The following is a 27,923-nucleotide window of genomic DNA, read 5'->3' on the forward strand; positions in this document are numbered from 1 at the left end:
ACATTGCTAATTCAATCTTTATCGTAAGTGCTTTATTCACTTGATAATTATCGTAACTAAATGGCAAAATTGGAGATAGTTATTACAGGATATAAATAACGGGATTATTTTGTTAGAATCAAATGCCTTATCCAAATAATGGGTGATTTTGAGGGAAAATAACTATAATTGCTTTTGGAGGTTTGGAGGATTTGCTTCCTTAAGGGATCCGTATACCAACATTTGTCCGGCTGCATATAGTTTGATCATTATATTTTATACTCCTCTATATACCTTAAATGCTCTGTAGGAAAATTTAACCAGTTGCTTTAAAATCGACTAAGATATTTTCGTTAACTGGAATAATGATAAAGGAATGGGATATGTATTGTATAAAAAATCTGAGGGGCACCACTTATTCAAGGAAGCATGCTTCACAATACAATTTTTTTACTTCGATGGAGATTGTAAAAACTAAGATAGAGGAAAATGAAATACAGATCTCCAAATGCCTTATTCCGGAATCCAGCTAATGAATATCTTTTCTTGGTGTCACACAAATATCAAATAGTTCCAAGTTGGAATGGCCAAGTGAAGGTTTTTCTGCTGCCGCTTGGGAGAGATTTCTTTTATGGAGGCAGAGAGAGGAGCTAAGAACCAAGTTGACGCCCTAAGACGAGCACCGAGGTAGAAGGGCATTCATTTTAAAGATAATATTTAATAAATAAATGAATGAATTATGATAGAAAGAAACACAAATATTAAATAATGAATCAAGGGATAGAGGAAGAAGCTCAGGAAATGAAATCCAAAGAATGAGAGAAAGTATTTAGGAATCCATGAGTACCGCTCCACAGCTGTATAAGTTAGTGATTAAAAGGACAATCAAACTTTTATTTCCGAGTTATTTTATTATATGGTTTTTCCTTTCCCCTACTCACGGCACCAGCTCTAGAAATTGTGGGTTTAACTAATACCCTGATAGGCTGAGGAGTTGGTATGGATAGCTTTTGCTGGAACAACCCGAACTAGAGCTACACGGATAGTAATGCATTTTTCGCTTGTTAAGTGCCCATCTACTTTGCGTAATTTACCCGGTCAAGAGACCTACATGTAGCACCCCATAGCTGGGCTAATTCGGGCACTTGATCACTGTAAATAAGGACTTTATCATACAAAGAGGCCTCTTCTTCTCCTTCTTCTTCTTCTTATTCTTCTTGTTCTTGTTCTTCTTCTTCTTCTTCCTCAAAGGAAAAGGATTCTTCCTCTGGTCGCCATCCGAGATGGAAGAGAAATGGGTACTACCTAAAGTCTTGTCTATTGCTCAAACAGTGTTTCTATAAGATATATTTTTTCATTTATATAATTTGTGAGGTTAACCGAAAAAGTTTGTCTATTGCTTTTATAATCTTCCATAAAATTATATTTTTCCCTTTGTATATATGATGAGATTGACCCAAAACATTGTATTTGGCCTTCAACTATCTTCCAAACTATCTGTATTTCAGATAGTGATCATAACCGGAAGAACAGAATGCATATGCAGAGAGAGAGAGAGAGAGGAGAGAGAGGAGAGAGAGAGAGAGAGAGAGAGAGAGTTTTATGTACGCTTGAAATGTATCTCAAGTCGTGATCATAACCGAAGAACTGAGTCATTACAGGTTGCATTTGCAAAGTGCAGAGAGAGAGAGAGAGAGAGAGAGAGAGAGAGAGAGAGAGAGTTTTATGTACGCTTGAAATGTATCTCAAGTCGTGATCATAACCGGAAGAACTGAGTCATTACAGGTTGCATTTGCAAAGTGCAGAGAGAGAGAGAGAGAGAGAGAGAGAGAGAGAGAGAGATTGCTGCATTCAAATGAGTATTTCGGCAAAATTAACTTACACCAACGCGCAGGTTCTTACCAAAAAGGTTAAAATTATTATTATTATTATTATTATTATTATTATTATTATTATTATTATTATTATTATTATTATTATTATTATTATCAAGTTTCAAAGACTTGCTGAAGAAATCCATTAGAATAGCTCCTAGTAATAAATCCTTATTGTTCCAAATTGATGTCATTTAATACGTGGATTCCATTTTGGGAGATTACAAGCGAAAAGGTGGAATTTTATAGCGACATCTCCTAACGTTGAATTAATGATCAAATTCATGCAAATTGCAGCGAACACTTCAGGAATGCATTGCAACTACAAACGGTTACAATAAAAATAGGTTTAATTAATTTACATATGAATGAAGACTATCCGGTAAAATCAACCTTTTTTTCTCTGAAGCGTTGCCACGTCTTCCCATATACTTAGCGACTTTAGGTGAAAGACTAATTGCCGCGATGGGAGACGTGGCAACACCGCTAATATAGGCAAGCTCTTTCTCACTAGAGCTGGACCACAGCACTGCTCATCTAAAGTTTTCTCTCATTACAGCATTTAAAAGGTGTTTCTTTTTTTTTCAATTGAATCCCTTTGACCAATTCCTTGCTTATTATTAGCAAGAGAAGGAGACCTCAACCTCCGTCAAGTCTGGGCAGTCGAGGTGTTCTCTTTGCCAAAGCTCCATAGTGGAGGAAGGGCTGGTTATTTACAGCGTGTGATTCCTTCCGTATCCTGCAGGTGTTTATTGACAATATCAGGTTTGGGGATTTCAGATATAATGGACAGAAGCCTCTTCTTCTTCTTCTTCTTCTTCTTCTTCTTCCTCAAAGGGAAAGGATTCTTCCTCTGGTCGCCATCCGGGAGGGAAGAGAAATTGGGTACCACCCAAAGTCTTTTCTATTGCTCTAACAGTCTTTCTATAAGATATATTTTTTCATTTATATAATTTGTGGGGTTAACCGAAAAGTTTGTCTATTTCTTTTTTAATCCTCCATAAAACTATATTTTCCCTTCCTATAAATGACCCAAAATATTGTATTTGGCCTTCAACAATTATCCATGGGATATATTTTTCATTTATATAAATGGTGAGATTGACCCAAGATATCGTCTATTGCTTTTCCAATCTTCTAAAACGTGATATTTTCCTTTTCTTTTTATTTATATTGATGGACAGATTGACCCAAAAATTTTGCATATTTCTCTTACAATTATGCAATTTGTCTTTTTCATTCAGTTAAATTATGAAATAGACCCTAAATATTTTACAAGTCTTTCAACAATCCTCCAAAGTATATATTCTCATTTTTTTTTTTTTGGATGATGAGCTTTACCCAAAATCTTATATACTTCTTCCAAAACTTTCCATACAGTGATATTCCTCGGTTATATGATTGGTCAAATAACCTTAGATATTATTTATGGCTTCAACATTTCCAAATAATATATTTTTCATATAAATAGAAGGAAAACGAACGTCCCTGACTGGTAATCGCCAGACTTGGGTTCGAGTCCCGCTCAAAGTCGATAGTTTCTTTGGTCTCTGCAACTTCACCATCCTTGTGAGCTAAGGATGGGGGTTCTGGGGTAGCATATAAGCCTGTCTACTGAGTCACCGGCAACCATTGCCTGGCCCTCCTTGGTCGTAGGTTGGGTGGAGAGGGTGCTTGGGCCCTGATATTATTGATATATGGTCAGACTTAGGGCATTGTCCTGCTGCTAGGTCAATGTCACTGTCCCTTGCCTCTGCCATTCATGAGCGGCCTTTAAAGCATTGAACATTTCACTTTATGATTGGAAGATTGAATTGTTCAAGAACCTAAAATATTATTTACGGCTTCAACATTTCCAAATAATATATTTTTTAATATAAATAGAAGTTAAACTAATTCAAAGAAATGTATATTGGAAAGAATGAAACCATTCATAAGATATTTTACATCCATATAAGTGATTAAATTAACCAAAAAAATATTATTATAAGGTGAAACAAAAGGTATATTGCTAACAGTAAACTTTTGAAAAGCCAAACTTTTTATTCATATAAAAAAAGAGAAATGGTTTCAAGACCTTCGAATAAAAATCGTTTAAACTTTTCCACTTCTCCAAAAAGACTTTCTAAACTTTTTTGAGGCTAACAATAAATAATCGTTCAAAGGGAATATTTTGTCTTGGTTTGAATGGCAAAGTTTTCTATTGGCTCCGAAAGACGTAATTTTTGAACTATTCCAAAATCTTTTGTATTTGTTACGATGAATCTTCCTCTCGATAAAGTATCTCTCTCTCTCTCTCTCTCTCTCTCTCTCTCTCTCTCTCTCTCTTAAATGAGTATTGATTCCTCTGTGGTAATCAGGAGCAAAGATATGTTTATGGATCATCATATTCTTTAATAAATACTGACTTGAATTATTATCACTTTTATATAGTAATTTATGATCATAAATTATACATTTAACGATCGTGTTCCCTATACTGTTTATGTCAACCGCTGCTGAAAAGCTAATCTTGAAAAAAAATTGCGTTTTAATCTCCTGAGAAAGGAATACATCTTAGCTTTGGGAAATGTCATAATTTGTGAGTTGCGGGAAAAGACCACTTAATTTGACCTCTTTTATCAGCTCAGAAATAGGTTGGATTATTGACCTTAAATTGGAATTAGAAGCTGGGTCATCTATGACGTCATATTGGTTCGATTCATTGCAATAGAAACAAATTGTTTGGCCAGATTCTGCAAAGATAGGAAAGAAATTCTTTCATAATAGGTTTACCCCCCCCCAAAAAAAAAAAAAAAAAAAAAAAATATCCCTTGACTAAGTGAGCGCTATTCTTTGGAATGCTAAGGGAGAAGAGTATTCACTTCACGTGTTTACACAGAAGGCTCATTAGCATCGTTTTAATTATCTTGGTAGGTTTTCCAGTTCCTGTCTTTCTATATATATATATATATATATATATATTTATATATATATATATATATGTATATATATGTATGTATATATATTTATATATATATACATATATATATATATATATATATATGTATGTCTGTGTGGTTGTATGTGTATGCTTTATATATATATATATATATATATATTTATTTTAATATAAAAATCTATATATATATATATATATTTATTTTAATATAAAAATCTATATATATATATATATGTATAAGTATATATGTATATATATATATATATATATATATGTGTGTGTGTGTGTGTGTACACTTACACATACCCTGATGGTTTACCGCGCACAAAGAAAAACAAAGAAGTTTTAATCCCCCATAAATGAAATAAGAAAATCCTTCAAAGTGTGAATAAATCCCCCGAATCTTCTCCCAACAAATCCGTACAAACCACTCCTAAAGGTAAGAGTCAATAATGTTGGAGTAATTTCCTGGAGACGGAGATCTGAAAGAGGGCGCCGCCCTTGGAAGGATCACATCTCGTTTCCTCAAGTGATGTGTCAATACTGTCGACCTTCCAGGTGCCTTTGGGACACTTGCCGTAGGAGTCCCAGGTCCTACAGTATTGCCAGGTGGATGAGTTCATTTGTTCCTCTTCGCTCGTCTCGAGTTGGGGGAGGTCGGAAGCGTCCTTAATTCGTAGTAAATACAAAATACGATGTCATTTACGTCTTTTACATCTGAAGTTTTTTATGCTTTCTTGATTCATAGCAAATATAAAGTACGATTTCTTTTATGTCTTTTATCTCTGGGGTTTTTTATGGTTTCTAAATTCATAGCCAATACAAAATTGGATTTGGTTTATGACTTTTATCTCTAAAGTTTTTTGAGGCTTTCTGAATTCATAGCAAATACAAAATACAATTTTTGTCTCTTACATATTTCTTATCTGAAGTTTGTTTAAGGTTTCCTTAATGCATAGCAAATACAAGATACAATTTCGTTTACATTTCTTAACTTTGAGATTTTCAGTATGTAGTGAATTGTTTCCTCCTCGAGAATAATCAATTTTGTGTTTGCATTGTAATTTGTTACGACTTAGTCGAATTATATGGATATACACACTTTCTATATTACTATGCATAGCTTAGATATATGCTATATTACATCCAGAAGGATTTTATACTCGTTTGAGGTCGTTTGGGAAAGTTCAAAAGATTTCCACAGTCCTCCACCTCTATAGAAAAGCCTGCGTTGAAGGGGGAATGAAGTGGTCTGGTGTGGACCACTAAGAGACAGCTAATTACTACCTAGCAGGGGCACTCTGAAGCTATAATCATATTCTCTTATTATTAAGGATAATCTTTCCTCTCTGGGCTATTTTCTTGTTGGAGCCCTTGGGCTTATAGCATCCCGCTTATCCAACTAGGATTGTAGTTCATCAAGTAATAATAATAATAATAATGATAATAATAATAATAATGGTTTACTTTAATTATATCTTTATTATATCAACTTTTCCGTTCATCTCCGAATTGAAGGGCAGTGAATGACACGTAAGAATCAGGAATTGAAGGAACAATTGCTTCAAAGAAATAATCTTCTAAATAGGGGAACACGGAAGTAGGGGGAGACTCGTAGAGCTTATTTAGTATGTGTGTGTATGTGTGTATGACGTTTTTAGACAACTGTAGGACAAAGGCCCCAGAAATGTCTTCATTCCTGTGTTGCCTTTGCCAGTTTCCATCACCATTCTGGCCAACTGTGGATGTGTGATGGTGGGAGACTTTTGTATGATCTCTGACAGCAAACCAACCTGGTAAAGGTGACCCTGACTAGTACAGCTTTGGTGATCATGGCGATATGTAAACCCTTTCACCACGTTAATGTTTCCTCACTCAGAAAGGTATATATATATATATATATATATATGTGTGTGTGTATGTTTGTGTGCGTATATATATATATATATATATATATATATATAATTTATGAAGGGATTTATAGGCTCAGAAAACTCCTATGATTGAGGTATTCAGCCACACACACATGTACACATAAACATGGACTCCTCTCCTCCGTGTACAAAATACTAGACATTACCACGAATCAAAAATAGGTATCAGAGATCACTAGAAAGCAGGATACCTCAAGGAATTGTCATAACATAAAATTCATTGCAAAATTCATTCTCATTCTGTGACACCATAATTAACACACCTTCCTATCATGTTTTCACGGTTCAGCATAATTTCATAATTAAGACGAACGATCAAACTCTTCACAAACAGTCTCTTTCTTAGTGATTTATAGATTCTGAATTTTGTCTTACATCCTGACAACAATGAAAACCAAATATTCATATTCGTCTCGAAAGGAATGATGCCAGAAGACCGGTGAACGTTTTTTTTGGCACTTGAATGAATCTCAGGACACCGAAATCTATTAATTTTTAGTTGTTGCATCATATATATCCATAAATGGATGCCCTTTTTAGCTCTTAATTAGTGAGGATGATATATCAAAAAGAACATATTTAGAAGAGCAAAGAGGAATAAACCTAGGTTGCTGAAATGTGGCATGCAACACCCGTAGAGTTTTGAGTCTTCGACTTCTTGTCCAGTCAGAGCTCGGTGGCGCTGGTTCCCATTTCTGCATGACTTTGTTGGCAGGCCTAAACTTTTGTTGAAGCCTTTCAAGATTTACATCCTTTGTGGGTTACTATTGCCCGATTGCCCGCATCATGCCATAGATGTTTGGCAATCTTAATCAATCAAAGTAATTATCCATAGCCGGTAACGTCCCTGACTGGTGAACGCCAGACTGGGTTCGAGTCCCGCTCAAACTCGTTAGTTTCTTTGGTTGCTGCAACCTTACCATCTTTGTGAGCCAAGGATTAGGGTTTTGGGGGAGTCTATAGCTCTATCTCCTGAGTCATCAGTAGCTATTGCCTATCCCTCCTTGATCCTAGCTTGGGTGGAGTGGGAGCTTGGGCTGCTACTAGGTTCATTCTGAGTATGATACTTATGATCGTAAGTCGTTGATACACTTATATACTTTTCTAAATTTATGAGAATGGATTCTCTTTGGGATATAATATGGTAAAACTGATTCCCTTTGGCTTATTTATCATTAGTATAGTTTAGCTGTTTTTTTTTTGGGGGGGGGGAATAATTGTTTAGAGCACCACGCTCTGCATTTACTCCAAAATAATGCAATCCTGCAGTTCTCATTTTCTTGCAAAGTAATTAGGTGGTTATTTAATTTCTGGGAAAGCAATAATTAGCTAGATATATTGATGAAGGGGGAAGGGGTTATAAAAAGAAAATAGCTCAGTTTCCTCACCGAAAGTCTTGGAAGTGACATGTCAACATAGTCAAGCAAAGAGAAGTTCGTGATGCCAGCGTACATTTGATATACTGTATATTCAAAATATACTTAATCAAAAATTGAGTGATTACTCAAAAGTGTCACTATTTGTAAATTACATATGTTATGGACACTTTTGAGTAATTATAATCAATCCACTTTTAATTAAGTATATTTTTAATATACAGTATATCAAATGTACGCTGGCATCACGAACTTGTGTTTATGTACGCTGGCATCACGAATTCTGTATGGTTGACTATGTTGGCATGTCAGTTCCAAGTCGTTTAGTGAGGAAACCGAACTATTTTCTTTTTATAACCCCTTCCCTCTTCCTCAATATATCTAGCTAATTATTGCTTTCCCAGAATTTAAATAACCACCTAATCACTGTGCAAGAAGATGAGAACTGCAGGATTGCATTATTTTGGAGTAAATGGAGAGCGTGGTGTTGTAAACAATTACCGTAATTTTTTTTCTCTTGCAGCTGGATAAATTCAGGCACACTATTCCATCCGATGCCTTGTTTCCCTTGCTCACTGGCCCATTTTCCCTGTTGGAGCCCTTAGGCTTATAGCATCCTGCTTTCCCAAGTAGGGATATAACTTAGATAATAATAATAATAACAATAATAATAATAGTAATAACTATGAAATCTATCTTTATTTGCTTGAACAATAAAGACTACTTTATCTGTTGTGACGTTTGACTTTTCATCCTAAGTCTCTGCAACCATTTTAACTCCTTTTCATATCATTACAACATCATCCAATTCAATTCTCCCTAGATCTTAGTACACCTTGCCAACTTCTCGTTATTGTATCATTAATATTAACATTCTTTAGTCACCTTTCATGGTTTAATTCTATATGAAAAAGTACCTGTCTCCTCTAGCAAACAATGCCATGCTTTTACCAGTCCCTGCAGTTTCTCATGACTATCACCAATTATAACTAAGACTCACTCGTTGCTGTTAAGTTGTTCTGAACAAATTACTATTTAAACTGCCAATCCACACCTTCTGCAACATATATAATTACACACGCATTTGGGCGACCGTTATTGAATTTCAAAGAAATTCTCGACTAGAAAAAGATGATTATATATATATATATATATATATATATATATATATATATATATATATATATATATACATATATATATATATATATATATATATATATATGTATATATATATATATATATATATATATATATATATATATATATACATATATATATATATATATATATATATATATATATATATATATATATATACATATGAGTGTGTGTGCTATCTCTCTCTCTCTCTCTCTCTCTCTCTCTCTCTCTCTCTCTCTCTGTATGAAGAATCTTTCTTTGAAGTGTCTTTCATATTGGGTCCCATTCTATCAAAGCGAATCGCTACCTGAGGATAGACCCGTTTCTTGTCTTTGCTGAAATATATATTTTCCTTTCACGAGATGTCACAATGGAAAGAAAATGTGCTGTTTCATAGCATTGATAGGAAAAGAAGAAAGGAAGGAAGGAAGATATCTGTTGAGTGAGAGTAATCTGTATGTTTTACGAAATACGTCTTTACAACAATACACGAGGAAAATGAAGCAAATGAAATACACTTTTATTCTTTAGTGTGATTTCTTCTAGAAAATATATTCAATATTATCCATACTAAAACTGACTCTATATATATATATATATATATATATATATATATATGTATATGTATATATATATATATATATATATATATATACATATATATATATATATATATATATATATATATATATATATATATATATATATATATATATATATATATATATACATATTCTGTCACGCTCAGTTGGGAGAGCTTGTAGTCATACCATGGCGAGAAGGGTATAGCCCGAAAGGTAGCGTCCTTGCCTGGCGATTGCCAGACTGGGGTTCGGGTTCCGCTCAAACTCGTTAGTACCTTTGGTCTCTGCAACCTCACCATACTTGTGAGCTAAGGAGGGGGTGTTTGAGGGAGCCTATAGGTCTATCTGCTGAGTCATCAGCATCCATTGCCTGGCGCTTCGGTGGAGAGGGGCCTTGGGTTGCTGTTCATATGTAAATATGGTCAGTCTCTAGGGCATTGTCACTGTCCCTTGCCTCTGACATCCATGAGCGGCTTTTAATGCCTTTAAATGTCGAATCATCAGGTTGTAGTTAGGAAAAGGGGAGGGGATGAGATGGATTGAATCTGTATGTCCATATCTAAATATTTTAACGGTTCGAGTGCACTAGTTCATATTAAGAGTCATAATAAATCATAGTAAACAATTTCCTTTCAAATAAATCGTTTTTTTTTTTTTATGATTACTTATGCATAAATATTTGGCTATCGAAACTTCTTCTTCTTCTTCTTCTTCTTCTTCTTCTTCTTCTTCTTCTTCTTCTTCTTCTTCACGTAGATTTATTAAGATACACTTAACATGCCGTAAACATAATAACTTTTCAATGCGGTGGTTATTCATGATCGTTGTAAAGACGGAATCTTACATATTGCATTTTTTTTAACTGCTGTCTGGGGATTAATCTGAGGCTTTGGGGAATATTGAAGCTGTCACTCAGCAGATGATAGATGGAAACTTTGCCGTCATTTGCAAGAATAAATGTTGAAGGAAAGAAATTCTTGTTTAGATTCAAACTATATATATATATATATATATATATATATGTGTGTGTGTGTGTGTGTGTGTGTGTGTTTATGCATATATATACGTGATTTATGTGCGTGTATGTACATGAATATGTGATATCTATCATTTCTATGTACATGTATACAAATATATATATATATATATATATATATATATATGGCTATGTAAATGAGTATATATAGTATATACTGAGTACATATTTAATCATACATACTGTATATCTATATATGTATAGATACGAATACACAAACCATTATATGCATCGATATACATATACAAGTAAGTATATCTGTATGTATACATATGTAGCAGTTATATGCATCTATATACATATACCAATGAAAATGATTAGGTCACTATGTATAAATATGTGAGTTTGTGTGCAATATTCCTCAATTATTGACATAATTAGGGTAAAAAGAAAGATTCTATGATATATTAAAATTCATATTGATTCAGATGGCTTTGAATTGGAACTCTTTTTTTTTTCATCGGGTAAAGTCTACAAAGGATAATTTTCATGACAATATGATGAATACAGGATGAACTAATGAGGTTCTATCTATTTTATCCTCTCTCTCTCTCTCTCTCTCTCTCTCTCTCTCTCTCTCTCTCTCTCTCTCTCATGCACACACACTAGAAAAGCGTAAATAACATCAAGACTCACAATATTCAAAATTAAAGACTCTCTCATACACACACAGAGCGTAAATAGCATCTCTCTCTCTCTCTCTCTCTCTCTCTCTCTCTCTCTCTCTCTCTCTCTCTTTGACGAGTATAGAATGGTCTGTTATCAATTAGTGTTTCCATTCGCTGGTAATGTTATTCCTTACTTGGCGTATTCTTGTTTACTTGTGTCTTATCGAAAATGATTTTATGCAAAGTCCTCTCTTTGTCTCAAAACACATAAATTTTCAACTAGGGTTGTAGCTTAGCAAGTAATAATAATAATAATAATAATAATAATAATAATAATAATAATAATAATAATAATAATAATAATAATAATAATCTTGGTTGATGCAGTACCATTTGCCAGTTCAAAAGAAAAGTTAATGTGTAATTTTAAAATTATTTAGTTGATATTGATATTTTTTGAGAAACTGGAATCATTTCTGATATCTAAAAAAATATTTTCTAAAACTCTAACTTTTTATTATCTTTTTCAGTTTCTGTTGAGGCTTGGTTTCTCTACTAATCAAGTAAGTTCTTGTTACAGTATATTATTATCATCATTAATGATACGATTATAAATACTAATTATTATTAATAGCATCAATATCATTATTAATAGGTATATTATTTATTATTCTTAATATCACCATCAATACATATATCATTATCAATATCAATAATGTTATTAATACTTATGTTATCATTGATATCATTATCAATACTTTAATTATTATAATCACCATTAATATAATTTTTGATACTTTCATTATTATCATCACTATTGCTATCATTAACATTATCACTATTGAAATTATCATTCATACTTTTGTTAGTATCATCACTATCCATACTAGTACTTTTATTACCATAATCATTATCAATATCATTATTAATACTTTTATTTTCTATATCCTTATCAACACTTTGATATTATATCATTGTTATTAAATTATTGATATATTTATCATTATTATCATCAACACTTTTATGACTTTAATTATTATAGTTTTCTTTTATATTTCATCATCATCACCATTAATACATTTATCATCATTATCATTTTCATTTTCAGTACTTTTATTATTATTACCTTCGTCAGAAGATTATATTTTGATAGCCGTGTAATTATGTATTTATGTTTGTATGTATGTTTGTTTGTGATTCACAGAACTCAAAAAATATCAGACCGAATCTCATGAAATTTAGTCAGAGATTGGCGATTATTCAAGGACAATTTGATTTGATTTTAGAGTGACTGAGTCAATGGACATAGTCACGAAAGGGTCAAAAACCTCTTTTTGCTACATAGCAGTCAATTTTTATCCGATTTTCATGAAACTAGTGTCAAAATGTGCATAATTCAATTGCCTATCTTGTAATATGGCGTTGAGAAAGGTATACGCTCTACCGAATCCCTGTTCTGATTGTAATAAGTATTGTTTTATTTATATGTTTCTGTTATTATTATTACAATCCAGACAGCAACCCTAGCTAGAAAAACAAAACGCCAAAGCCCAAGAGCGCCGATAGAGATAATAATTCCATCAATCATCTGGTTTCTTCTATATTATTAAAGGTTTTATTTTCTAGAATTTTCCTAAATAAAATGTATCGCTTAATAGTTAACGCATATATCGATAATTTTTTTTTTTTCTTTTGACGTCTTAAAAATGGTAACTTCACTTCTTCAGTACTGTGGTTCTTTAATAACATGAAACATTTGTTTCTTGATACACTAACTGGTTTTGTCTCTAGATTATATACATATATATATTTATATATACATATATATATGTATATATATATATATGTATATATATATATATATATATATATATATATATAAATATATATATATATATCCACACATCAGCCGCTTTTCACCAGTGTATGACTAATTCATCTCCCTCCTACCCGAAGGACGGGGAGAGCTGGGCGTGACCAATATATATATATATATATATATATATATATATATATATATATATATATATATACACTTTTATATATAGCCTGACACATGCTCTTTCTTATAATTGGGAAATATTTGGTATTCTGAGAACACAAGATGTTATAGCCCATTTTACTCAGTTCTGAGGAACGGTGCCATTTTGGATCAACTTTCTGTTCTGAGGACAAATGCTCTTCGGATTAATTTCCATCCGGAGGATAAAGGTAATTTTATAGTAATTTTTATCTATTAATCCTCTTAATCAAGTTGTTGAATCGTTGGAACTTCAAATATTTTTATTCTGAACAGGCTTATGTAAGTCATTTTATAGTATATATATATATATATATATATATATGTATATATATATATATATATATACATATATATATATATATATATATGTATATATATACATATATATATATATATATATATATATATATATATATATATATATATATATATAATATCTAGTTTGATGTTGTTAATGTGTTTAGAATATTTTATTTCAATTGTACCTTATTTCTCATATCGCTTATTTATTTCCCTATTTCCTTTCCATACCGGGCTATTTTTCCCTGTTGCAGCCCAAAGATCATTGGTAGTACCACGAATGGCAGGAAACGTAGGATCTTGGAGGTCCTGCTTGTCCAGCGAGAGAGACCTAACCTAAAGACGACACAGGAGATGGCGACGGCGATGGCTATATAGATACGCCATGGTTGCCTCGTCCCATCAGCCGATGATTGGTCCTCATGGGCGGATTCCGTATCTGGTTGGGAAGGATCTTCTCTCCCATTGGCTGAGGTGCTCGCCAGATCTTTACTCCGCTCACAATCGTTGAAGTTGAGTGGAGTCAGGGTTTGGGTAGGCTCTGCTAGGCTCCCAGAATGGTGCGCTGATTGGCCAACACGTGAACTGAGTGGGGCTTGGAGTTAGGAATATTATTCTACCACTCAGATTCTGGGTCCTGGGGAGTCCAGAGCTACTTGCTGATTGGCAGAGGTGCTCACCAAGAGAGTCTACGTCGCAGGCAAGCTGCCAGTATAGCTTGCTCACTGCTCCTTAAACTTGCGGGCTGCCAACGCTAGAGCCCCTTAGCCTGACTTTGATGATGAGAGGATACACTGCGCTTTTTCGTAACGTGTAGCAGCCATACTCTTTTTCCTACTGATCCTTACACGTTTAAATAAGATCATAGATTTTTTATGCATGTCACTCCCCTACTGATGACTAACGTTGCACAGTTACTGGCAGAACGCAGTAATGACGAACGCAGAAAAAGGCGAGCAGTACAGAAGCTCAACTGCAAAATTAACGCTACTAAGGGAACGATCGTCTTTAATGAAACTTTCTTAAAATAGAGTCTACTCCCAAAATAATAATAATAATAATAATAATAATAATAATAATGATGATAATAATAATAATAATAATAATAATAATAATAATGATACTAATAATAATAAGGATATTATTAATAATAAAATGCATACTTAATGATAACTAAAAGGATATTATTAATGATAACTATAAAGGATAATATTAATGATAACTAAAAGTATATTATTAATAATAGAAATAGTAATGGAAACGTTTGATCCTCCGTCTTCAAGAAGAACCATTTCAATATTTGCTTTCGATTATGTCCCCCGAAGCAAATATGAAGAAGACTGAAACAACGTCAGTTCATAAAACAATCTTTCCGGGGCATGATTGCACAGGAGGGAAAAAATATGTCAAATTTGACCAGAATTTATTTTTTTCTTTGTTTTTTTTTCTTTATTTTATTTTATTTTATTTTATTTTTTATTTTTTATTTTTTTGATGGAATTGTTTTTAGATTGTTCTTCGGTATTTTTTCATATTGGGGTTATATGTGTGGTTATATAGTGCATGACCTATCAAAAGGCATATAGAATATTTTTCTTAATCTTCCCAGTTTAGCCAAGAAACTTGGTAAAGAAAACTAAAGAAATTTGATCTAAATCAAATAATGATTCTCATCTTCTCATGTAAAGGTCACACTATTCTATACTCATTTTACAACATAAAAGCTTTGGTCTGGACTTGAAATGTTCCAAGCTGTAACTTGAGATGGAAAAACAAATGCTACAAGCCATTGGGACACCACTGGGAGAACAGTTCTGTTTTAGAAAATAGATACAGAGAGAACAAAATGTAACAGAGAAATTATATACAGTAGAAGGGAATGAATTTTGAAAAAGAAATGAGATTACAACAAACTTTGAGAGGGAAATAAAGCATATACAAACTTTGAGAGAGAGAGAGAGAGAGAGAGAGAGAGAGAGAGAGAGAGAGAGAGAGAGAGAGAGAGAGAGAGAGAGAGAGAGAGAGAGAGAGAATGAATAACATAATAAAGAAAAAGCTGTGAGAGAGAATTAACAAATAAACTTTGAAAAAGAAATGGCAAAGATTAGAAAAAAATGAGGAAAAAGTACCGAAAAAGAGGGGAGACTGTGAGTGTGAAATAACATATAAAAGATTAAAGGTTGAAAAAGGAATAACAAAGTATAAGATAGAGAACAACGTGGGTTAGAGAAAATGAACAAAGAACAGCAAGGAAAGAACAGCCAGAAATCCATCCTAAGACCTGGGATAAAACATTTAAAAGAACTCAAGATTTTTCTCCTAAGATTGTACTAGAAAAGGTTGCAATTTCAAAATATAAATCTCTGGAAAGATTTTAAATAAAGCCAAGAAGTAAGGTTGTAACCTCAGAATACTTTCTGCCAGTCCATTCCCAAGAGTCTCCACAAATAACTTTTTGAAAAATCTTTTAGCACAGTTAATTGAAACCTAATCTTCCTCTTTCTATTTCTCTCATTTTGGATATTTTCTGTTCTAAGATAAAATAATCTTAAGCTAGACAACTTTTTTTTTTTTTTGATTAATATATCTGCTGATTGATAAGAAGTTTCGTCTAAGGAGGTTATATTTTTACGTTTTTCTTTACGTTTGTCTGTCTGTTAGTAGGATTACATTGATGTTCATTGCCAGATTTTCATTAAATTTTGACAACGGATAGATATTATTCTCCGGAAGAAACCATTAAATTTTGGAGGTGATCAGGATTAATATCTTGATTCTGGCTATTATTCTAAGGGTAGTGGTGGCCGTTGTGGTAACATCCCTAACTGGCGATCGTCAGACTGGGGTTCGAATCCCTCTTAAACTCTTTAGTTCTTTTGGTCGCTGCAACATCACCATACTTGTGAGCTAAGGATGGGGTGTTTTGGGGAGCCTATAGGTCAACCTGCTGAGCCATCAGCAGCCATAGCCTGGCCCTCCTTGGCCGTAGCTTGGGTAGAGAGGGGGCTCGGGTGCTGATCATAGGTATAGAGGGCATTGTCTTGCCAGATATGGCAATGTCACTGTTTCTTGCCTCTGCCAATCATGAGTGAGTTTTAGACCTTTATTATTATTATTTTCATTATTATTATTATACAATAGATTCATTCACTGACATGAGAAAAAGGGAGAGCTTGGTCTGTAGACTGGGGTACATATCTAACATTTTTATTAGACGGAAGTCGGAAATATTTTTCCAGAAAAATAAATTCTCTACCGTTTTACAGCTGGAAGAAATTCATTATATATCTTTTTTTAAATGAAGTATTCCTCTTAGTTAATATGGAATTTTCGACTTTCACAATTCCTTTAGATGGTGTTTCTCGATAATAGAAAGCAGTCAATATGTTTTCTTATTCAGTACCAGTAATGAGGAAGCCTGTGTACAAGAGGCGAAGAATCCATTGTTCAAATCTGAAATAGGAATATCGACCTGATAATCCATTCGCATTCGTCCAGCAAATGAAAACAGCAGCTCGATATTGGTACAATCTTTTTTTTTATTTCACATCGATTAAACATTATTATTATTATTATTATTATTATTATTATTATTATTATTATTATTATTATTATTATTATTATTATTATTATTATTAGCTAAACTACTACCATAGTTGGAAAAACAAGATACTACACGTCCAAGGACTCCCACAGAGAAAAGTAGCCCAACGAGGAAAGGAAATGAGGAAATGAATAAACGATATGAGAAATGATAAACAAATAAATAAAATATTTAAAAAACAGTAACAACATCAAAACAGATATTTCTTAAATAAACTATAAAAAGACTTATGTCAGCCTGTTCAACATAAAAACATTTGCTGTGAGTTTGAACTTTTATTTTACAATCAAGGGGTAAACTTCAATATTTCACGGAGTATTGAGTGAAGGGAAAACGGATTTTCCATTGCGTAAATGAAAGAATAATTTCGTGTTTGATGTGTCTGAAGGAAAAGGGTCTTTTATTAGTTTCAATGATGCTTCTGCTTCTAATGACATATCGATACTGTTGGTTCTCCCGGCGAAAAATGTTTAATGAAGGAAGGAAAAGATTGCAGTAAGAATATTTCTGAAGAAATTTCTTTTTTACTATATATATATATATATATATATATATATATATATATATATATATATTAACGTAAACACTCATATAGACAGTATATATATAAATATATATATATATATATATATATATATATATATATATATATATATATATATATATATATATATATATATATATATATATACACACACACACACGTATATGTATGTTTGTGGTGGTATTTACATGTAAAGTATTCTAGTATGTAGCAACACTTCCAAATTCTTCCCGCAATAAGCAATTAAATTTGGTATGAAGCTGATAACCCCTCTAATATGATCCATAAAATTTCCGGTGCATGTCTTAAATGATAAAAAAAGGTCAAATACTTTTGTAACTTGATGTCGTTTCTAATTACATAACTGAAGTATAATATTATTACTTCTGAACCGAGCAAAGAAAAAAAAGCTGTTTCTCCTTTCTTTATTTGAAAAAAATATGATGCAATATTTCTTCATCTAAATTTAGTTATTAATTGCCTTTAATACTAAGATGATATTGATTTATGTAATAAATTTAACCATGTAGGATGAATTTTTAAATTAAAAAAGCGTATATGATAACTACTTCAATCACTAGATATGATATAAATATCTCATTAAGAGAGAGCAAACGACCACGTCATCAAAATTTCTCTCAAATGTTATTCACAATTGGAAAGAGCGGCACTTTATGTTTGAGAGAATCACAGAACTTCTTGGAAAACACGAGGAGGTAAAAGAGACCAGAAGAAAAGAGCTTTGAATGAGTTTCGAAGTTTTTCAGCCTAGGAAGTGAAAGTTGTGGAGATGGAACAAACAGAAAAAAACACCATCAACAAAACGTGCTCTTGGGAAATGTGGTTCCTTTGAAAGGATTCTGCCACTCTTTAGGAGAACGATTCTCTTACTTTCCTAAACTCGAAGCCACAGAAGCCGAAATGATATCTTGACTAGAAGAAAGAGAGAAGGGAAGTTAAAAGAAAGATTGCTGACGTCTTTGTTGGATCTGGTAGACTTGTAATGGTTTGACGTTTTCAAGAAAAGATATCTGCGTAGGGTTTCAGTAAAGGAATATGAAAACTCATATTCATGTTACTTATTTGGGTAATACCATGATGTGATTTCTTGGCAAAATCATTGATTAAAGATGGGGCTCATTATATTTCTACCAGTTTATGCGACCCGTCAAAAGTGACCGGTAAGTATCTAGATATGAACACATACAGATTGAACCCTTCCTCCACCCCCCATTTATAACTACAATTACATATTCGAGAAACAGACAATGTTACATAGGAGAAACGCAGACATGTTTATTCTAGTTCTTTTTAGTGCGAGGGAAGAGCGAAGATACAAGCATAATATATACAAAATGAATTATGTACGATCGTGTTACACACGGTTGGTACATGGCTCCCCCCCCCCCCCTTTAAAAATAACATACTGTACATGTTAAACCCCCCAGATACTGAAGCCTTGATGAGGATGGGGGGCTTAGGGATTAGCAGCTGGGTTCCGATGTTTGGTGGGAATTGCTTCCCCACTGGTCCTTGGTGCCAAGCTGTTGATCCAACTAAATTAGTCAGCACTTTCTCTTTTCCTTTTGTTTTTTCCTTTTTTCTCCGATCTCCAACTCTTGGACATGAATTTGTTATTGACTTTGGCTTATGTTTGATTATGGTTTGGCTGCCTCTTTGGATTTGACGTAGGTGGGATGGACGGCATGCCATCTTAAAAGAACTCGAGTACCTGACGTGACCGAGCGAGGGGAAAGTTTTATGTCAAACCTTTCCCTCAGTGCTGGGTCTGACGTTGACGGCTGTCATGACGCCTCAAGTGCTGAGGGCGGGGTGTATCTCTGGATATAGCCCCTAGGGCGGCCCTAATTGTAGGGATGAACCCGTCCTCTAAGTGTGGCTCCTTGGTGGGTGGGGGGAATATCCAGATGAAATTAATCTTCTCGTCATTATGGCGAACCCACCGAAACCCGTTGACGACCAATCCGCTTCCTCTCTGGTTGACTCTTCCAGGAAAATAGTTCACTCGATGGACTCGCATCCATCCAGTGTTATTACTCTGGAACCTTTCATTCCAACTTCCCCCAGATGCCAGAGAAATAAAAACTCTGGCAGTTTAAATGAATATTTAAGGGTCCTATATTGTGAGGGAATTACTCGCAATGGGAATTATGAAGAGTTATTTAATGTTCTGGAAAAGTTTGGAGATATAACAAGAATGAAACTGCAGCTCTCCAAAGATAAACAAGAATTTGAGGCTTATGTCACTTTTAGTAACACATTACAAGCTACAAATGCTTTTCATGAAATAAGAAATGGTAAAGTTTCTGACCTTTCTTGTCGAGTGAAATTGCATAGTATCAAAAATGTTTTAGACTCGGAATATGACTTTATACCCAAATGCTCTGCCTTGTATGAAGAAGTTCTGGAAAATACCAGAATAGTACCAGAACCAGTCTGGTATGTTGCTTCATACAAGGAGGGATGTAATAATCTGATAAAGGGGTATGAATGTATTGAAAAAAGGGTAGGCTGTATTCCACAGGGAAATTTAACACGCTATGGCCGTTGTCTGCTTATTAAAGCAGGTAACGAATCTCAAGCTGTATTATTAAGTAATTTTAAAGCTTCCTCGTCAGATATAATTCAGAGTCTCTCCTCACCACTCTTACAACCACGCAAGAGGAATTATTTATAGTAGGGATCTAAGTGAATTTTCTGATGAAGATATACTGAAAAGATGCCCAGCTACCGTTCTTAAAGCTAAAAAACTAAAAGGGAATAATAATGCAATTTGTTTAATCTTTTCATCACATTACCAACCAGATTACATCAAGATCAGACACTTAAACATTCCGGTCAAGAAATTCCACACACGAACAATGCAATGTTATAAGTGTTACGAGTATGGCCACATTAATGTAAAGTGTACTAATAAGAAAAGATGTTATATTTGTTCCGAATTTCATGATCCCAACGAATTCCATGATACCTCCGCCGATTTTACTCCTGGAAAGTTTTGTTTCCATTGTGAGGGAGCTCACTCTCCCAATTCTAAACCGTGTCCTCAGTACAAACTGGAGCAATCAATAATTGAGACTGCCAAGAATGAGCATATAAATTTTGGTGCAGCAAGGAAAAAACGGTTCTAATCCAACATATGCCAGAGTTTTGTCCAATCCCTTAAAGTTAAATAATAATTCAAGGAATACTTACCCCACAGTTACTGCTGGATCTAAATATCCTGAGATTTCACCTTCTTCATCAACAAATCCCTCAAGGCCCGACAAGATTTCCAATAATTCCAGCAAGCCACAGAACTCTCATCCAGTTCCAGCTATTCTGGAAAACAACAATAGCAGTAGAATAAACAAAAAACCAAATAACAAAGTAGGCCAAAATGGTCCCTTAAAGCAAGAAGACCGTATTCCACTGCAAAACCGTTTCAACACACTTGCCACAGACAGTGCCAGCAAGGCTATAGAAAACATAGGAGAAATAGAGATGGTTGATATCGAGCCCCATAAATTAAAATGCGTGAGCAAGAAAAGAGTAATTGAAGATACAACACCACCCAAACTTTCGGCAGAAAAAACTCAAGCCATAATGTTTTATGAAAATAGTAGATGGAAGCAGAACCAAGATATCAATCTAACATTGGGCAACGTACAAATCCAATTTCAAGATAAGGTAAAGTTTTTGGGACTAATTTTTGACACCCATTTGAATTGGAAAGCACATGTATCATACATCAAATCCAAATGTAACAGTGCTCTTAATTTAATGAGGAAATTATCTCACACAACCTGGGGTGCAAGGAGATCAACTTTACTAATGATGTATAAAGCATTAGTATTATCAAGAATTGATTATGGTAGCCCAATTTATGGTTCAAGATCAGAAGCAACTTTGAAATCTTAGATCCAATACACACTCGAGGCCTGAGAATTTGTAGCGGAGCATTTAGATCATCCCCAAATCTCTCAGTTATATGTGAAATTGGAGAACCCCCATTGTCTTTACATCGGGATTTTGTAACAATGCGGAGTGCATTGAAAATTTTATCCATTAATTCTCAAATTCTCAAACAAAAAATCTTTTTAATGAGAGGGACATATTTATAAACAACCATGAACCACCATTCCCAATTAGGGCAAACAGACTGTTACAATCAACAAACTTTAAAGGGAATCTTATCCAACCATCTTTATTTCCCCCACCTTGGATTATGACAAGGACAAGAATCTGTCCTCATCTGTTTTATTTATAAAAAAAAAAAAAATCACTTATACTCCGAGTCACCGCAAGCAACAATTATCGTTGCCAAAAGAATCATCAGTATTTACATCAGAGTTATATGCCATTTTACAAGCAATCAATATGATTAAAACCATTGAAGACAGGAAGAATTTTAAATTTGTCATCTATTCAGATTCTCAAAGTGCCATAGTGGCCCTTAAAAACTATACTCATAGGAACCACTTGATCCTAAGAATTAAAGATCTTATAAGTAAATTATCTTCTCAGTGTGTAAGTGTCGACTTATGCTGGATACCGGCTCATGTTGGAGTTGTTGGTAATGAAAAGGCGGATGCTGCTACTAAAGAAGCCATTAAATTACCACAACAAAACATTGACCTCCCAGTTGGAGATCTGATTACATTATTAAGGCATTTCTTATTGGAAAAATGGCAGAATATTTGGAATAATGTGCCAGAAAATAATAAATTAAGGCAAATTAAACCGAAGGTTGCTCCTTGGGATTCCTCGACACAAAAGAACAAGAGAACAGAAGTAATTTTAACCAGATTACGAATTGGGCACTCGAGATTAACCCATGAATTTTAATGAGTACACCTCACGGCACTGTTCCAATGTGCAGTGAGTGTGATACTTTTTTATCTATTAAACATATATTTTCGGTTTGTAAAGTTTTTCAGCCAGAGAGAGAGAGATATGTTTTGGTCAGAAAACTGAATCAAGTAATTTTTCTGTTTCTAGAATTTTAACCTTTTTAAGGAATTCACGTATTATTGATAGATTCTAATTTTTACCTAAGTTTTTTACTAACTCATTTTAAATTAAATAGATTTGATATATAGTTTTTATCACTCAGATTTCATATGTGTGTTATATATATATATATATATATATATATATATATATATATATATATATATATATATATGTGTGTGTGTGTGTGTGTGTGTGTGTATATATATATATATATATATATATATATATATATATATATATATATATATATATATATATATATATATATATACATATATATGTATATATATATATATATATATATATATATATATATATATATATATATATATATATATATATATATATATATTATATATTCATCCATCCATCTATTCACCCATTTTTAGAATCTTTAAAGATTATAAGTATATACTGTATATACATATGTATATTTTTTTTTCATTTATTTATTTTTTTTCCTTATCAATTGAATTTTTGATAATGTTATAATTCTTTATATCCCGAATTTTTTTCGGGCCAGCCCTGAGAGAGTCAAGCTTGACCCATTGGGCTGGTAAAAGTCCTTCTTTTAATAATAATAATGTACATGTTAAATAGGGCGCCGTGATCTAGATAGGCGAACTGTAGGTGGGTCATCTGAGCAGGTTTTAGACGATCAATGGAGACCCAGTCTTCTTTGCCACGAATGTTTAGTAGGAATGCTTTCGGACTGCGGCGTATCACAAGGAAAGGGCCCGTGTAAGGGGGCGTTAGCGATGGCTTGCTAGTGTCGTTGTGCAGGAAGACGCGCGTTGCAGAGTGCAAGTCTGTTGGTATGTGATGCTTCGCTGGGGGCTTGTAAGTCTGGCGGCATGGTGTAAATTTTCCCACGACGTTACGTATGCGCTGGAGATCGTTGGAGGATGTTGTAGAAGGAAAAAGTGCGGCAGGGACGACCAACGGGTCGCCATACACAATTTCAGCTGCCGAGACGTCGAGGGCGTCTTTGGGAGTGGTCCTTAGTCCCAGGAGGACCTAGGGAAGCTGAGTAAACCAGTTGCTCAAAGCTGCTTTGAAGGTGCGATGAAAACGTTCAACCATTTCATTGGCAGCGGGGTTGTAGGCCGTTGTCTGATGTAGGGTGATGCCCGGGAGATTCGCTTATGATGTCCACAATTGAGAGGTGAAAGTGGTTCCCCTGTCGGAAGTAATATGCTCAGGGATACCAAATCTTGCAATCCATCCTGAGAGTAAGGCAGATATACATGAGGCAGACGTTGCAGTTTCCATGGGAATGGCTTCAGGCCAACGAGTGGAGCGGGCGATGACGGTAAACAGGTAACGATGTCCTTGTGATGTGGGTAGGGGACCTACAACGTCGACGTGAATGTGTGCGAAACGACGCTGAGGTTGAGGAAAGGTGCCCACTAATGAATCCGTGTGTCGATGTACTTTGGAAGTTTGGCAAGAAGTACAGGCGCGGACCCAATCCTTAGGCTCCTTAGAAATACCGTGCCAAATGAACTTTGCCTTCAGCAACTGTGCAGTAGAACGGCACGAGGGATGTGAAAGGCCGTGAATGAAATCAAACACCTGCTATATATATATATATATATATATATATATATATATATATATATATATATATATATATATATATATATATGTGTGTGTGTGTGTGTGTGTGTATATATATATATATATATATATATATATATATATATATATATATATATATATATATATATATATATATATATATATATATATATGTATCCCTTTGTAAGTGGGATACCGTAATGTGGTGAAAGGGTTTGCGTAAGGCCGTGATCAGTAAAGCCTTGGCCACTAATGTTAGGTTAGTTATCTTTGAACGGTCACACGAAAATCTCCCACCATCACTAATCCGCATAATCCATCTTGGTGAGGATAATGGCCAAACCCGAAACACGACTAAGGACATGTCTGAGGCCTTTGTCCTGCAGTAGACTAGAAATGGTTGCATTTGTCGTAATTGTTTCTTATAGTATTAAGTGCAGAATATTTCACAAGTAGAGAATAATTCTTGGCTGTATTCCCCTAAACATGAGGCCTCCATTGCAATAACATTACCACCAACATTCCCCCAATATAATTACCATCTGTGCTTGTGGAACCAAATGTCTTAGATAAGTGATGAGACATCCATCAACTGTAGAACATTCCAATCAGTCCCTAATGTCGCTTTTGTGGAATGTGAATAAATCAAAAGGATTTCATTTATTCGATTCTTATGATTAAAATGCTGGGAGCATTTACCCTAAGTCAATGTTGACATCGGCTGTGTTATTGTTTGCCGTCCTTCATTGGTTACCCTTTGTTGAATGAAGAGGAAAGGAAGCCTGCTCGGTTAAATAGAAGTGGAAAGAAGACTTGAAAAGAAAAGGAAAATCTCTGTTTAGTTTGTTCGCTGGTTTAAATAGTGTTATGATAAGGTATCGCTCTGTCCACCTAACATAGCTGAATCCTCAAACCCGAAGATATAGCGATATAATTTTTTTTTTTATTTCTGGATTCAACAATAGATTTATAAATGATAATTCTATTTGCCGTTGCTTTGAAATCTTTTCATACAAAGGCATTATCGAATAATAGGTTTGTGAATAATTTTATTCATTTTCATTATTTCGATTATGTAGTAGTTAGTAAGGATTCAATTGGCGAAGCATAAGTGATATAAACAATTTATGTTATCTCTTTTAATATTGGTTTAATCATTAATCATTCCATCAACTGATTCTATGAAACTTTAATCTGGTTAGAAACGTGTTTATTGTATCGAGGGATTTTAATTATTGATAATTCCGAATTTCTTATACTTCCTTGATGAATATCGGACAAATGATCTATTTGTACCTACTGTAGATGATATTATCAAGTACAAGACCACATATCAAAAGGAAGTATAATTTAATCAGGAATATGAAGTTCAAGAAAAATTACTTCCCAATGATTTCAAATCGTGTGCGCATGTATTGTAAATTACTGAAATGTGTTTATTCAAATGATACTTCTACTGTGATAGTAAACAATATTAGGTAGTACTTAGTGTGTTAGTCGACCGCACATACGCAATGTGGTTTGAGGTGTTAGGTTAGGAGTTAAGGGGAACCCATCCTTGGGCAGCAAGTATTCGCGGATTCTCGTTTTCTCGTGCCTGTCTCTGTTACGTAACCCTCGTGAAGTAGGAGGTCTGTTACTTAAACTCCTTAATGAGCGAGGGCTAACTATAATAATAACTGTATTTTGCAAAAGTCTCATGTTACTTGACATCAAATTAGGCCCGAAACTTGTCAATGTGATAATCTCCTTTATTCTGTTTACTTATATAAAGCAAACAGAATAAAGGAGATTCTCACAGTAAAGGTTCATAGTTGATACTACTACTACTACTACTACTACTACTACTACTGATAGTTGTGTTAGCAGTAATAACAATAACACAAGACCTAAATCCCTGGGGAAAGGGGAGGGAGTAGAGGATTGCGTAAATTACGCTCATAAATAATTACATTCCATAGAGTGCAGATAAATTCTTGTTGAATTTTGAATTTTGTTTACTTCCCATGAAAACAACAATGCGTAAAATCTTTTCCCATATAATGTATCTTAGGGATATATATTACATTTACGGTAAAAAAAAATTGTGGATTTAAAAAAAAAAAAAAAAAAGTAAAGTGCATGAATAGTATTTTATATTAAGTAAATATTGTTCTAAAAGAAAAAGACCAGATTTAGAATGGATTATATTCGTGACGAGGGGAGGAATGTTTGTTTAATTCGTGATGTTTTACTTATCCTCTCTGTTTGCATAACACTGAATTTGAAACAGGATAATCTTTGACGAAATATCCTGAGGAAATTGAAGAGGAAGTGGTGGTAAGCATCTGTAGTTTATTGCTACTGACATTTTTAAATAACAATAACAATCAACTACAAAGATGAAATTACGAAGCAAGTTATCTCTCGCACAACAATTAGGAAAATCCACAACTAAGTCGTAAGCAATCTCTCTCCCTCTCTCCCCTCTCTCTCTCTCTCTCTCTCTCTCTCTCTCTCTCTCTCTCTCTCTCTCTCTCTCTCTCTCGTGCAAATTAATGACTTGGTAAGCTTACTTTCTTGTTATTTGCAAATAACGTGGACATGATTTGCAAAGCTGATCACTCTTGCCCCCATACTAGGTTGGTTTGCTGTGAGGGACAGAGGGAAATGTCCCACCATCACAAGTTCGTACTTAGCCTGTGTGGTGATGAGAACTGGCCAAATACCAGACATGGATAGTGACATATCTGAGCTCTTTGTTCTGTAGTGGACTAGAGACAGCTACCTTTCTTCTTGTTATATATATATATATATATATATATATATATATATATATATATATATATATATATATATATATATATATATATATATATATATATATATGGATACATAAGTGTGTTAATTACTTATTTATAAAGTTATATGAATAAACATGCATTAAGCATCGAAAGAGATGATGTCAAAACTTTGTGCACTCAACCGTTGTTACTCATGTAAACAAAAGACATTTATTCATATAGATTTATAGAACTGATGTGAGGTTGTTGAAATGTGCTCTTGCGAGCACTTTAGCTTTATTTCACAGTATATTTCTTTATTTATTATTTTTAAGTTGTTGAAAGCGACAATCAGCAAAACGTCAAGGATTATTTTGCAGTACAAAGAATAATTCTTTTAGGAGGAGGTCTTTTAAGAGGAGGTCTTTTAGGAGGAGGTCTTTTAAGAGGAGGTCTCCTTCCCAGGGAAATCCAAATAAAAAAAAAGGCTAGATGAAAAATAGCGTTGAAGGATCAAGTGGAATTTCCGTATCCTAAATAACGCCTCCCTTTATCCTTCCACCTTCCGGGAAAGAGGAATTGAGGAGTCGGTCTCTTCCCCTTTAAAAATCCTTACTT

General features: G+C 33.8%; 1 protein-coding gene and 1 pseudogene across 1 annotated transcript in view; one reads left to right on the forward strand and one right to left on the reverse strand.

The window, feature by feature from the left end:
• The window catches only part of LOC137622751 (uncharacterized), a 36,833-nt gene extending 34,288 nt beyond the window's left edge, over positions 1-2,545 (reverse strand). Inside the window, exon 1 of the mRNA XM_068353341.1 lies at positions 2,498-2,545. Coding sequence (XP_068209442.1) covers positions 2,498-2,545 — 48 coding nt within the window. The remainder of the gene's footprint in view (positions 1-2,497) is intronic.
• LOC137622601 (hemicentin-1-like) overlaps positions 1-27,923 on the forward strand; it is a 368,776-nt pseudogene that overhangs the window by 242,034 nt on the left and 98,819 nt on the right.

Source organism: Palaemon carinicauda, chromosome 29 (genome assembly GCF_036898095.1).
Source record: "Palaemon carinicauda isolate YSFRI2023 chromosome 29, ASM3689809v2, whole genome shotgun sequence".
NCBI lineage: Eukaryota > Metazoa > Arthropoda > Malacostraca > Decapoda > Palaemonidae > Palaemon > Palaemon carinicauda.